Genomic DNA, 13,814 nt, shown 5'->3' on the forward strand with positions numbered 1-13,814 from the left:
ATGGCTGTGTAAACCCACCAGGACTGATGCTGCTCCCGTCCTCCCTCTCATCATGGATGCTCTTGTCCCTGCCTTTAGATTGACATTCATGTGACCTTGTGGTGAGCTGTCTGGGCCACAATGCATTCACAACCCACCCCAAATTTGGCCATATCCACATCTTGTCATGAGAAAGGTAACTTTGGCTTAAACTGGTGGAATTGGAGCCTTAGAGCTCCTGTGGGGCTGCTGGGGGAGGCCTGACTCTCCCACAGCAGCATTTTGCAGAGAGGGAAACTGAGGCGCAGTGAGAATCAAGCATGGTGGTTTGCTGCATCACAGGGTAACACCTGAGCCACTGGTGCCAGCTATTTCCACCCTGAGCTGTGGTGTTTGTCCAGTGATCTCTACTCCCAGCTGCAGGGCTTTACAGAGTCTCCTCCACAGAGCTGAACAGCCTCCCAGCACTGGAGGACTTTCCCACCCTACAGATCTCCTTAGAAACACTCACAGGGTTATTCCAGCTCCAATCCCCAGCCTTTTAAAATGCTTCCAGCTGCAGTGAGGCCATGTCCTTCCCCTCCTCCCTTGTGTTTCATTGATTAAGAGTGCTAGGCCTCATTGGGGGATTTAGGAAGAGCTAATTGCAGACTGGTAATTGAAGACAGCTTGGAGTCTCTGGAAATGTCAAGGAATGAGAGAGGAGCTTAGATGCTCCCATGCATTTAAATATGCATCATCGGCTCAGCCAGAGCCTTACTGGAGGGAGGGAGACATGTCTGATTTTCCCTCCCCCGGAGGACCTTGTACAGCTGCTGGGGGGAGTGAGGCAGGGGGAGTACTAATCTTACCTTGTCTGGGAGCCTTCTGATCCCCCAAGGCAAAGGGGACACGAGAGGGAACACAAGCAGGGCTGGGTACTGAGGGTGGGAATCTCCGAGAGGCTCGGGAGCTTGGTTTTCGCCTCTTAAAAACTGTGTGATTTGACATGCCAGACCCCTGTGCTGCTGCATGATTGATGGTCTGGACTCAGGAGCTAGCTATTGGGCAGCAGCAAGGGGAATGGATAGAGCTTGTCCCCAAACTTGTGATCCCTGCAGCCACCAGTGCTCTTTGAGGAGCAGTGAGGGACTGAGACTCTCTCAGGAGGGGCTGGGAAGCCCCCTGTGCTGCCAGCCACAGGGCCTGGCAGTGTCTGGGCTTGCAGGGATGGGAGGATTCACACTGGGTTTGGGACTCGGAGGTAGAGCAGCAGGGCCAGGTCAGCGATCAATCACTGCAGGGATCCAGGTGAGGGACCCCAGTACTTTCCTAGTTTGAAATTCCTCCAGCAGCAACACATCTCCTTTCCACGCCTCACAGTGGATGCCCCATCTACTCCACATTGCAGCAGCAGAGGTGGGCACTGCAGCCCGCAATGGGTTTGGTCTCTCCTGCCCCAAGGAAGTCTCTTCTCAGGCCATAGCACCCTTATCTTCCTTCCCAAAGGTGCATGGGGCTGTTAGAGGCACCCTGGGTGGCAGTGGGTCCCAAGGATGCATAGTCACACATGAAAAAGGGAGTTTCTCCTTGGAGTCATGGAAAAACAGCTCTGTGGGACTTTCCTTGCCTGAATTCTCTGTCTGTGGAGCAAACACCATGGGCTAGATGAGCTGGCCATGGCACTGGAGCATGGAGTTGATGGGCAACTGGAACAGCCAGCCTGGCAAGCCATGCCTCTTCTGGTCAGATAAACAGCAGGGAAGCTGTGTTTGTGCTCTTAAGAGTTGTCATCATCCCCCAGAATGACTTGGAGATGCTCCATGGGAGGAAAATGTTCTGGATGATGCAGACCCAGCACCTGCATGGCTGGTGAAGGACCTGCCTGGGCCCAGCTTTCTGTGCAAGCCTTTCCTCGTTTGCCTGGATGATGGATAACATGTTCCTCGATGCAGATGGAAGTGGAAGGTCTCTCTTCTGCCTCTGTGGGAGCTGCTCGAACAGTGGCTCCAGTGCAGCTTTGGGCTCTTGCTGCTCTGTTGAAATGGGGATAGCTTGTGGGTGCCATCCCCATTTCAGGCAGGTGGCCTCCCTGCTCCATGGCATTTCAGTCACAGCTGCTAGTGGGGTGCCTGTGGGGGAATACATGGGCAAAATCACCCAGGGAGGTGGCAGCAAATGGCAGAGACAATATGTCAGGTCCCAGACTAAACTGTCTGATGAGAAATTTGTACCCAGGGAGGGGCAGGATGCTGCCCCAGGGTCTCATCTGGTAGAAGACACACCCAGCTTGGGTGGAAACCTGCAAGAGCTCTGCCTGTGCCAAGGGTGGCCCAGTGGCAGGCATGAAACTGAGGGAGGTAGGATGGCAGACAGTTTGGCTCCCACTGTAGCCAAAGCATGGCCTGTGGCCTTGCCTGGCTGATGTGTTTGGGACTGAGGAGGACAGACTGGGGACTGCTCTGTGCCAGGAAGCTGGGGCAGGTGAGGAAGGGGAACTGGCTACCTTGGAGCCCTACTGTGATGGTTAATCCTTCTGCCTGGCAGAATCCAGAGCCTGGCAAAGCAGAGGGCCACTGTACAGTCTGGGTCATTACCTCCAGCTCACCGAGAGCTGAGCATGGAAGTTTCCCTGTGCTGTGTCCCCTGCCTGTCTCACAGTCCTTTGTCACCCCTGAGGACTGAGCTCCTTGGGGGACAGCCAGGCAGAACCAAGCTGTGACCCAGGGCAGATGTGGGGAGTCTGGCCCAGGGAATGAGTGTCCCCTGGGCTGGAACAGGAACTGTTCCCTCATCAGAAGTCCTGCATTAGAGCATAATCTGGCATTAGTGCATTAATCCAGTCCTCCTGCTACTCAGCTCCTGCCCTCAGCAAAGTCCACACCAAGGTCTCAGTGTACAGCTGGGCAGCAGTGGCACCAGGACACTCTCCCTGGCTGCCCATGATGAGCACCAGAGAGCTGGTGGCAGCAGGGACAAGGTTTGGGTTTTTGGTGGCAGTACAGCTCCAGCCCTCAGCACGTTGCCAAGGGAGAAAGCATCTTCTGGAAGCATCACCGTTGCTTCCTTGGAGGGACTTCACACAGGGTTTTGGAGCCTGGCTGCCTGCACCTGCAGGCACTGGCTGAGCCATACTAAGTCATGAAGCACTTTGCAGGGAGCCAGGCCAAAAGGAGGTGGTGTCTGGAGAGAGGATGTGAGTCAGCAGCTTGGGGGTAGGGGGCTGAGGAGCCAGTGCAGCCAGGATGAGGAGAGAAGGAAATAGGTGGGAATTGGGAGAGCTGGAGAGGGTGCAGGAGTGGGCAGGGAGGCAGACTGTGTGCCCCAGGTCAGGCATGGCCTGGCTGTGCTGCAAAGGCTCTTCCCAGCATGAGAAATGAAGACAGTGACAACATGACTTCAATAAAATAGGAGAGGGGCTACTCCATTCCCCCTCTGATCCATTACTGGGGGACTGGAAGGTTTTGGAGAAGTTGGAGGGGTCCCCCTGTCATGCTGGCAAGAGGCTGAGGTAAGGGCAGCCCTCTTGCCAGCTGAGCAAAGCCAGATACAAAGATACATTTGTTTTTATTTTTTTAGTACCAAAAAAAAATCTGTCTTCCTTTAATCACAGGGCAGCAGAAGAAGCTGCCAGGCCATGTGCTCTCCTCCCTCACTCTTCCTAGCACAGGGTGAAGCCCTTCGTGGCTGTGTTCCCCATCTCACCCTGCATCCGGCACCCAAGGACTCCCCACAGGTAGGTTGGAAGCCCATGGGTGCACTGAGAGCAGCTGTCAGCCACATAAAACAGGCTCCCCACCAGCTGCTGCACCCCACTGCCAGAGACAGTGCTCCCCCATCTGCTCCGTGGGCTGGGCACCCCTGCTCAGGGCCAGGGATGATGTTCCACGGGGAGCTGTGCTGGGCTCAGCCCTGCTTGCCCATTGGCAGGATTTTGCTGCAGTCTGCTCCGAGCCGGTGGTTTTGGTGACTGAAGAAACCTGCAGAAAGCAGCACTGCTGGTGGACTGGGTTAGACAGGGCTCTGGGGAGGGGGGAGGCTGGGTTGGGAGAAGGTAGTGCTCTGTTCACCCCTCCGATAAGCTCAACATGTCGTGAGGGGAGGTGGCTCCCAGTGGGGCCTGGGGATGGGAGCATCCCGAGTTGCCATGGTGACACCGGCTGCATCCTCAGGCGGGCAAGAGCAGCGCTGGTGCAGTCCCGCATGGGTGTCCCTCCCGCTTCCTTCCTGGCTGCCGTCCCTAGGGAGTGCGGGGCTGGCGCCCGGCTTTTGGCGTGGCACCCTGGGGACAGAGCGATGGGACTGTGCCAGGTGAGCTCAGAGCAGAGCCAAGCCAGCCATAGCTGCAGCCTGTTGGGTGTGTGCGGTGGTCCTCCCTCGCCCAAAAAGGTAAGTCCCCCTTTTCCCCCTTTAGCATATCCCGCCTCCAATCCATCAGGAATCCGGACTGCAGAGTCGGGCGTGAGGCGGGGGCTGGACTCACCTGGGCTTCCCTGGTGCAGACACTGGCAGAGGAACGGGAAGGGGGGGCGAAGGGAGGAGCTACTAGTGACCCACATCCCTTAATCCGTCCTGCCTTGCGTCACGCAGTTACCTAAGCCCTGAAGCAGGCTTCCCCGGCGAGGGCACAGCCCTCTGCCCCTCTCTGAGGGAGCCAGTTGTGGCCATTTCCCCTATTTTGCCCTTGTAAAGCCGAACTTGGGGGCAGGGGTTGTCTCCAGCCTATCTCGGCACTGGTTGTGTGGGGGTAACTCCTCCCTTTCCCCCTCACTTCACCTCCTGCCGTGCTTGGGAACCAGGCTGTGCAACACTCAGAAAGCCTGGAGGTAGGGATAGCCCCCCACCCAGTCCTTGCAATTCCTTTCGCACCCATGGCCTCTCTGCTAGCAGCATCAGGCCCCCGCACTTCAGCCTGAGCTCTCCCTGCAGGACACACTGGCATCAGATCCCACTCCCTCAAGCTGATTAGCGCAATGAGGATGCATTGGAGCAGATGCCACCAAGGCTCTGAGAGTGACCAAACCCTGGCGGGATGCAGAAGTGGCAGCATGGAGCCCCCAGATCTGGGAACTGCTGTGATCTGGGGCATGAAGGGAGAGGAGGTGGGGGTTGGCCACTCCTTCCATGGTCTGGGTAGTTGCATGACTCCCCCTACACAGCCGGTTTGATCTCTGTTGCAAGCCTGGGAGCCTGAGACAGCATATGTGACTTCCCTGAAGGCATGTTTCAAGGAACTCAGAGGTTTCCAGCTCTGTCCTGTCTCTTGGAAGCGGTAAGAACCAGAGGGAATGCCTGGAGAAAAGGTGATGCAGACACTGGCAACATCCTTCCCACCCCAGCCCTGAAGGTGTTCTGCCTCAGATGGAAGAGGATTTGCTGAGTGGTTCCCCCTCTCACCAGCTCCCTTCAGACAGGAGAGGACACAGGTCACAGCACCTCTCTGTTTTATTGAAGACCAATCCCACCCCCCAGCCAGTGTGGAGCTCAGCGTGCCCAGCTCTTCTGCATCCACTGGGCCAAAGTCCTGCTCTGGAGGATGGGGGCAGTTCCTTGAACCCAGGGGCAGAGACCCAGGGCTGCCCCTTGGTGCCTGGGGCTCCCAGTCCTGCTGTCATCCCTTCTTCTGCTCCACCGCTCACCCTGCCTTGTCCCTGGGGATGTTCCTACTTATGGGGGGGTGTCCCACCAAGCCCTGCATGTGAGGGGCTAAAGCTGGAGTAAAACTGGAACAATTAATCTTGGAAGTGATGAGCAGGACACGGGCTCATGTGCAGGGTGTCAGGGACTGTCTGTGGTGTGATCCTCGGGCACTGGGGAGAGGGCAGAGTTGCAGAGACCAGGCTATGCTGCCTCCAGGCTCTGGCCTTGCCCTGAGGGCTGGCAGTGTGCCCCACACTTGTCCCTGGCACATCCAATCCCAGAGCCCTGCCCTTGGCATGAGTGAACCCATAGAAAGCATCTGCCCTCCGGACCAAGGCTTCTCCTGAGGGCTGAAGGAAGCTGCCTTCAGGCAGCAGGTGTAGGAGGGATGGAGGAAAGGAAGTCTTTGGAGACAAAGGTGAGGGGACCAAGTGGTCAAGAAAGGTCCCCTTTCTTTGTCCCTGCTCAGTGGGACCCTCATTCATGGACACAGCCGCCCTGGGGCCCCAGCTCCTGACTCCTCTCTGCAGGGAACAGGGAGGGCAGGATATTCACGGAGCGGGCAGCATGTTGCAAAGGAAAGGTGGGGCAATGTCCCTGCCAGGAGGGGAGCCCATGGTTTTTCCTTCCATTCACACCCTGCTTTAGGTATCCACATCTGTCCCCAGGATCATGGATACTTCCTCATCTTAAATTTAGACGGCTTCTCTCCTCCAGCCACCCACATAAAAGGACCAACCCAGCTACCCTGCAAGCACCCCACCTCCCCCACACCACTCCAAATCTAAAAGGGGGCAAATAAGAGCAGGGCACAATCCCATCCCCCATCCCTCCCTGCTGAGCTTCCCAACTCCACAGCCCCATGCTTCCAGGGACATGGAGCATCCACTTGACACAGCCAAGCCTCTAATGGTAATGGTTGTTCATGTTGTTGAGGTGGGAGGCTGCCATAGCGCTGAACGGGGCTGAGGGCTGGAGCCCATGCCCAGGGTAGAGGGATGGGCTGGAGCCAGGCCAGTAGGAGAAGCCAGCCGGTGTCACTCCCGAAGTCATGAGGTTGAGTTTGGAGATGCCTGAGAAGGGCAGCGGTGCCAGGTTGCCCTGAAATTTGTAGAGAGCGTGATCGGGGGTGGCTGGCTGGCACACCTGCGCCAGCCCGTGGAAGTCGAACTTGTAGGCGTAGCGCTTGCCGTGGACCTTGGTCATGATGTTCTTGTCGTAGTAGTAGCGCAGTGCTCGGCTCAGCTTGTCGTAATTCATGTTGGGTTTGCTCTTGCGCTCGCCCCAGCGCCGTGCCACCTCGTCAGGGTCGATCAGCTTGAACTCCCCGTTGGTGCCTTCCCAGGCAATGCAGTTCAGGTTGGCCCGGTCCGAAAGCAGCTCCAGCAAGAACTGCCACAGCTGGATCTGCCCGCTACCTGCAAGGCCGGGCCCCAGAGAGGTTAAAGCTCCCTCCCAGGGCACAAGGTGAGGTACAGGATATGCCCCAAGCCCCTTGACCCACTGTTATGTTGTCCCCTCCTGCACCCAGGTTTTGGCTCTGCCTCATTGCATCTTCCCTGCAATGGTAACAAGGTTATGTCTCCTTTGCAACGTCCCAACCCCGTCCTACACCCCAGGTATGAGGACAAGAAGAAGCCCCTGCACCTTGGGATGGAGGAGGAGTGCTCAGAGGTCAACACAGGTTGCAGTGGGTCTGGATCCAGGGTCTCCCCATCCCTCCCACCCACATTCACACACCACTGAAGATGAATACCTGCTTGTTTGTTTTCATGTGAGGACGTGGCCTTATTCTTTTATTGGCAGCCTCAAGAAGGAGATATCTTGGCAGAACCCAGATCTATCCCAACACAAATACTCCCCACAGCCATGTCTGCTTGAAACTGGGCTGGTGTCACAGCACAGCCCCTGCTCTAGGGACACTGTGCCCTGCACAGACATCTCCATGATCAGCTCAAGTCAGGGTGCGACGCTCATCTGAACTACACCACAGAGAAGCACAGATAGGTACAGGAGAGGGAGAGATGAGGACATAGCATGACCTTCTGCGGCTTTGAATCAGGCTTCAGTGATGGTCCTTATTTCCAGAGGAAAAATGTCCTCCCTGAGCCGTGGCCATTGCATCTGCAGCTTGCACTGAGGAGTATCCTCGGTGGGTGCCTGTGGTGCCCCTGTGCCAGGCTGTGCACACATTGGAGCCTGGCACACCTCCACATGCCCATGGTGTGGCACAAGGGCATGCTCCATTGAGTCTGGCCAGAGGTCATGAGAGGAGAGGGAGTCTGGACCTTTGGGCAAGGAGGAATCCTACTGCTGGGACCTGGCCACCCTGCAGAGCAGCCCTGCACTTACCTAGACACCCCACTCTGCCTCCTCTGAGCAGCATCCCCTGCACATCCCTGCTCCTGATGCCAGCCCTTGCAGCACAGTCTCTTTACAGAGCAGAGGATGTGCCTTTGCAGTTATCCCTGTGCTTTTCTATCATTATTTTGTCTAAAGGTGCTTAGATCCTATACAGAGGTTTAGCACCCATGACCTCTGCAGCAAGCAGTCCTACAGCTCTATTACATTTCCCACAAAGAACCACCTTGTTTTGCTTGTTTTAGACCCACCTATTTTATCTGGTGCTACCCAGATCTTGCTGTAGAAGAAGCAGGGAAAAGCCATTCTCCATCCATCCCTGTTCCACCAAAACCCACTCAGACATCCTGACCCAGGCAGTTGAGCCCAGCTCTTTCCAAGGCATTGTATTTCCTAATTCCCCATCCTGGGACCAAGGTGGGGGATCTCTCCTCCCTAGGGTGCAGCTGCAGCCCTTGCCTCCTCTCCATCCCCACAGCCCCCACCCCGGCCTCCAGCTATCTCCCACCTGCAGGTGTTCCACCCCATGCAAGGAGGTCAGGGAGGTGTTGGAGGGTGCATCTCGGTGGGATGGTGAGGCTCAATCCTACCTGCTGCAGGGTGCCATGATAATGCACCTGAGAGCTCCCTAAGGAAATATCCAGGAATCCAAAAAGATCCTTCTCACTGCAGCACAGTGCTTGAGTATGGCTGGGCAGAGTCCGCAGTGCAGAGGCAAAAGGGTTCCCCCAGTTCCATCTTTTCTCCCCCTCCCACCACTAAACCAGGGCTCCATTTTTCCTGCTTAGAACACCCCTGGTCCCTGTCTTCCTGCAAGCAGGCAAGCTACACGGCCCAAACACTACAGTTCTGGCCCCGCGATGCCCAGTGCTGCTGTACTCCAAAGCAGGCTCCAGCCTGCTCCCTGGCCAGCGCTGGCCGATGCCCGTGACCCCTGCGTGGTTTTTTCCAGATGGATGGCTCCGGTTCCCGGGAACCCATCACTTCCCAGCCCTGCCCCAGCACTTCACTGGCAGCTCCCTCACGGATAATGTCTCAACTCTCCTCTCCACTCGCCGGAACGGATCTCCCGAGCCCGGATTAGCCCGCCCCACTCCCGGGATGGCTGGCAGCTCCCTCCCCGTCGGATGTCCCGGAGCTCCTGGGAGACCGGAGCTAGGACCCTGCACTCTCCCCACTGCGGGGCTCGGGGGCATGAGTACTCCTCTCCCCTCTGATGCCACGGGACGGGAGCTTCCGACCGTCGGGGCTCTCCGCTCTTCCCGTGGGAATTGGCGGCAGGATGCTCCCAGCCCGAGGCGCTCGCAGCAGCAGGGAACGGGGACTCCGCGGTGGCCGTGTCCTGCATGGGCAGTGCCCGGGAAAGGGTCCCCGGTGGCTGCTGGGCGGGGGAGAATGCGAGTGCCCCGGGAGTCCCCGCTCTGTGCCGGCCGAGGGGAGCAGGGCCTGTCCGGGGGAAGGGGCAGCAGTGCTCTTACCTTTCTGCACGCCGGGGCTGAGAGACCCCCACGCCTGGCTCTTCCCGTCTTTGAACAAAGTTTCCCCGACTGGATCTGGGGGGAAAAAGAGGCGCGGCTGGAGTGTAGGGAGGGCTGGAGCCAGGCGGGACCGCGACCCCCCAGCGCCCACCCGCGGGCAGCGTCCCCGCAGCCCCCGGCCGCTCCCCCTTGCCTGCCCCGCCGCTGCGGCGAAGCCAGGAAACGCGTCCAGGAAAAAGGAAATCCGATTTCCGACCCAGCCGGGGAAGCTTTTAAATAGGAATAGAAAATCCCGTGGGCTGGGGTAGGGAGGAGAGAGGGAGTGAGGGAGAGAGCTGTGGGGCAGGAGGAGAGGGAGAGGAGGCGGGTGGGTGGCAGGATGGGTGACAGGAGCGGTGGGTGGAAGGAAGGATGTCTGTCGGCATTTGGGGAGTGGACCGCTGTGGAAAGGAGAGAAAAATGGATAGATGGATAGAAGGAAGGAAGGAAGGAAATGGGTGAATGGATGGAAAGACAGAAGAGACGATGGCGAGTGGCTAAATGGAGGAAAGAAAGTGCAAGAGATGGGCAGATGGAAGGAAGGGCAGGTAATGGGTAAGGTGATGGGAAAACAGGCTGATGGAAGGGACACTGGGTAGATGGAGATGTTGGCTGATAGCAGGGATGGAAAGGGGGATGCAGGGACAAATGGGTGGGGTGAAGAATGGATGGATGGAATCACAGGGGAAGGGTGGGTGCGTGGGTGGAAAGATAGGTTGGAAGAAAAGAAGGGTGGATGAAGAGATGGAAGGACAGGGTGACGGTGGGAGGATGAAGAATGGCAAGGTGAGTATGTGGGTGTGGAAGGCTGTGAGGACAGCTGGAAGGAAGAAGGAAGGGATAGTTGTGGTGCTGGGAGGCAGGAAGAGAGAATGGACAGAGGGAGAGGAGGTAACAGGGTGGACGCTGGAAGAAGATGGGGCAGAGGAGAGCCCCAGGGCCTCAGCGGGACAGGGCGGGCAGGGGCTGGGTGCTGTGCGGTGCACGGCGCTGCGGTGGGGCAGCGGCCGAGGGATCCGCCCGTACCTGGCAGGTACATGTTGAGCAGCAGTGGCACCGCTCCGGTGCCGTGTCTCATGGCAGCTGTGGGGGCGGCCCGCGGGCTGCATGTTTTAATATTCCTGCCCCTATTATTATTATTATTATTCCACTTTATCAGGGAGCAGCTGATGGCGAATAAATGGCAGCGGGACGGGCAGGGGACGGGCAGGGGCCGGGGGAGGCGGGGGAGGGGGGAGTTTCCAGGCAACTCGCAGGGGCTGGGGCCCCGGCTCCAGCAATTTCCTCCGCTGTAATTAAAGCGGGCGCTGCCCCCCCCCCCGCTCCCCCCGCTATCGGGCCCGCATCAGACTTTAATCACGGCCGCGGGTTTCTATGGAGAGCGGCTCGGGCCGCTTCCTGCCTCTTCCGCCTCCTTAACTCTTAGCAAACACGGCGCTGACATCCCAGCTGGGAGCGGGCTCGGACACTGCCTGGAGACTGCCCGGCCCCGGCCTCCCACCAGCATCCCGCTTCCCGACTCGCCGATCGGCCAGCATCGCCTCGGACCCTGCATCTCGCTGCACGGCATCGGCAGCGGCATTGTCCCCCTGGCGTCTGTCTCTCCGAGCCACAGTGCTGTTGGCCATCGGGGTCCGTGCCTGCCCCTTCCCCAACTCCAGCGTCGGCAGCACAGTCCTGGGGTCTCCTTGGAATTCCCAGAGCCCTGGGATGGGCCAGCTGAGTCCCCACCGGGTCCCTCCACCTCCAGGACACTGGTCATGGGGTTTCTTTGCAGTGCTCAGGTTCAGGGGGGGTAAGTGCATCTCCAGCAGCTGGTGGCACCAGGTCATACCACAGCTCTGCCACCTCCCTGGCTCCTCTGTGCCCTTCTGAATAGTCCCTCCCTCAGGGACAGTTAAGCCTGTGATCATCCCACAGCACCCCGCCCTGTCCCAACCTGTTGCACATCTTTATTAGGATCTGTAGAAGCTGGGTAACCCCCAACACCCACACAAAGCACGATGGCCCCATCTTCATCTGCTCATCCTGGGCAGCCCTGGGTACATTCTGAAGACAGGAGGGTATTTCGTGGAGAAACTTACAACGGAGAAAGGGGATACCAGCTCCAAAAAGACACATCTGGCCAGGATTTTCCCTGTCACCCGTGGCTCCAGCTGCTATATGCACTTGTGAGGTGCTGTCAGAGTCTCTGTCCCTGGGGTCAAGAGTGGGCCCTCCACAGGATCCCACAGCTTGAGGCAGCCAGGCAGTGTGCCAACAGCTGTCACCAGTTCTACTCTATGAGTCCCACACCGTACAGCCAAGCTCACAACTTCTCCTGTGATGTTTCATTGATGTCTGGCAGAAGGATGAGCTCTTATGCTGGATTTAGCTGCCTTTCTGGAAAGTGATCATTGCAAGATATGAACCTAACGGAAACCGGGATACGGCCATGCCAGACTCACTGTTATTATTTATACTGCAGCCAAAATGTGCCCTGCATAAGAAGCTGCAGCCCCAGGAGAGCGATGCTCAGTCAGGGTGGCACAGCCCAAAAGGACTGGTGTCTCCTCTTTGCAGGGGGTGTCCAAAGTGTTTAGAAAACCGAGGGTCCCTTGGTTACTGAGCTCCACCTCTGCTCCATGTGCTCCACCTCTGGTGCCCATCTCCATCACAGACTAAGAGCAGATGTTGGCAAGGGGAGACATGAGCAGAGCCCATGGTATTCCTCCAGCAATTCCCCACCAATCCACCAATGTAACAGCTCTTAAAAAGTTTCTTTTCCGCCAACTTGTCCCCTGAGCTCCCGTGAACCCCTCAGTGGGGTGCCCAGCTCTGTACAGCCCAGCAGCCCTGGCTGCTCCCTGCATCCCTGTCCTCCCCAGCCCCTCAAGGGCAGCACTCCCAGCAGTGGCTCCGCAGCCTCCCGGACTTGCTTTCGCTGCCTGAGTCACTGAAACAAACCGCAGGCAACGGAAAACAAGCCCCGGAGACGGCGGGGTGAGGTGAGAAGCATGCCAGACCCACCAACCCCTTCTCTCCTGGCAGCCGGAGTGACCATGATGCTCCCCCTGCAAACCTGCATGGCGGAGGGCATGGAGGGGGGGTCTGGGCTGAGGGACACTGCATCAGCCCAGAGTGGGGAGGGGGCAGGGGTGCAGTAGGGATCCGGCTGAGAAATAGGGTTAGGGCTGCAGGAGCTGGAGATGGGGGTGCTTTGGAGGGTACTGGGGATGGAGACGCCCGGGTCCCTGGGAAAGCCAGTGGGTGGGGGGCTTAAAGTGGGGTGTGAGGGGACCGAGGTCTTTGAGTGACCTGGGGTCAGTGGTGTGCAGAAAGGCAGGGAGTGCCAGATCCTAAGAGCTGGGGAGCCCTGTGTCCATGGGGACCTGAGCGATGTGACCCCTGGTTCGTGGGGGAGGTGGGACATGGGGGAGCTGGGGCAGACCCAGAGGATGGGGAAGGCAGGGTAGATGAGAAATCCAGGAAACAGGGACCCATGTCCATGAGGGACCAAGGGACTGGGCTTTGGGTCTGCAGGGGATCTAGGAGATGAGGTTTCAGGTCTGTGGGGCTTCTGGGGACAGAGCCCGGACACATGAACACCCAGCTGGAAGCAGCTGCAGGTCTCTCTGGCTGCAAGAGGCAGTCTGTCCCCCACCCCCCACTCCAGTGCTCTCCCCCCAGCCCAGGTGAAGCAATAAGGACCCGAGACTTTGCAATGACCCCCACAGCCCGCCCCTACCTCCCCCATCGCAGCCCTACGTGCAGGTGCCCGGGAAAGCTTCACCTGGAGCCGGCGTTGTGGAGCGGAGCCGAGCTGACGTGGCCCTGGGCTGGCTGCAGCTGGCCAGGTGTGCCGGAATGTGTTTGTGCAGGGGGAGAGGCCGTGGGGCCGTGGTGGGGTGGGGCCAGTGGGGACACGGAGGGGACAGGGGAGGGCTAGGGGGCACCCTGCAGCTGGGATGCTGTGTGGGATGGGGATACACAGGTGCTGGGTTTTCTGCACGGCAGCACTGGGGCTGGAGGGGAGAGGAGCCATGTAGGGATCACTTGTGTGCACGGTCGTGTGCAGCTCACACACACACACACTCACACTCATGCACATGCTGACACACACACCAGGGCTGAGGTCTCTGCACGCTGTTGGGTGAGGGGTGTACCCAGACTGACCCCCAACCAGTCTCACAGCACCCTTCTGGGACACTCCCTGCCTCAGGGCCAGGCATGCTTTTAGCAAGGGTGGGCACTGGGGAACCCAGGCATCTGAGACACTCAGAATTGTTCCACCATGCATCCATGTACTGGGTGTGGGGAGCACCTCGGAATGGAAAGCCTGTGCCCCAGGAGGGCTTT

At 58.3% G+C, this 13,814-nt stretch overlaps 1 protein-coding gene across 1 annotated transcript; it reads right to left on the reverse strand.

The window, feature by feature from the left end:
- Positions 1-5,385: 5,385 nt before the first annotated feature.
- FEV (FEV transcription factor, ETS family member) lies at positions 5,386-10,675 on the reverse strand. Its single transcript, XM_042040919.1, has 3 exons — positions 10,503-10,675; positions 9,438-9,512; positions 5,386-7,016 (listed from the first exon to the last, which is right to left on the reverse strand). The coding sequence occupies exons 1-3, from the start codon at positions 10,552-10,554 to the stop codon at positions 6,505-6,507; spliced, it is 639 nt and encodes a 212-aa protein (XP_041896853.1). The 5' UTR covers positions 10,555-10,675; the 3' UTR covers positions 5,386-6,504.
- Positions 10,676-13,814: the final 3,139 nt, after the last annotated feature.

This window comes from Corvus kubaryi, unplaced genomic scaffold (assembly GCF_017639235.1).
Source record: "Corvus kubaryi isolate FWS band 111438036 unplaced genomic scaffold, C.kubaryi_AGA036_p1.0 37396, whole genome shotgun sequence".
NCBI lineage: Eukaryota > Metazoa > Chordata > Aves > Passeriformes > Corvidae > Corvus > Corvus kubaryi.

What these genes read in the sequence shown, in the direction of transcription:
- FEV (XM_042040919.1), bottom strand. Translation starts at nt 10,554, where the DNA reads ATGAGACACGGCACCGGAGCGGTGCCACTGCTGCTCAACATGTACCTG. An exon ending in GCTCAACATGTACCTGCCAG is followed by an intron (nt 9,513 to 10,502) that starts GTACGGGCGGAT and finishes TTTTCCCCCCAG; the next exon opens with ATCCAGTCGGGGAAACTTTG. An exon ending in CAGCCCCGGCGTGCAGAAAG is followed by an intron (nt 7,017 to 9,437) that starts GTAAGAGCACTG and finishes CCGGCCTTGCAG; the next exon opens with GTAGCGGGCAGATCCAGCTG.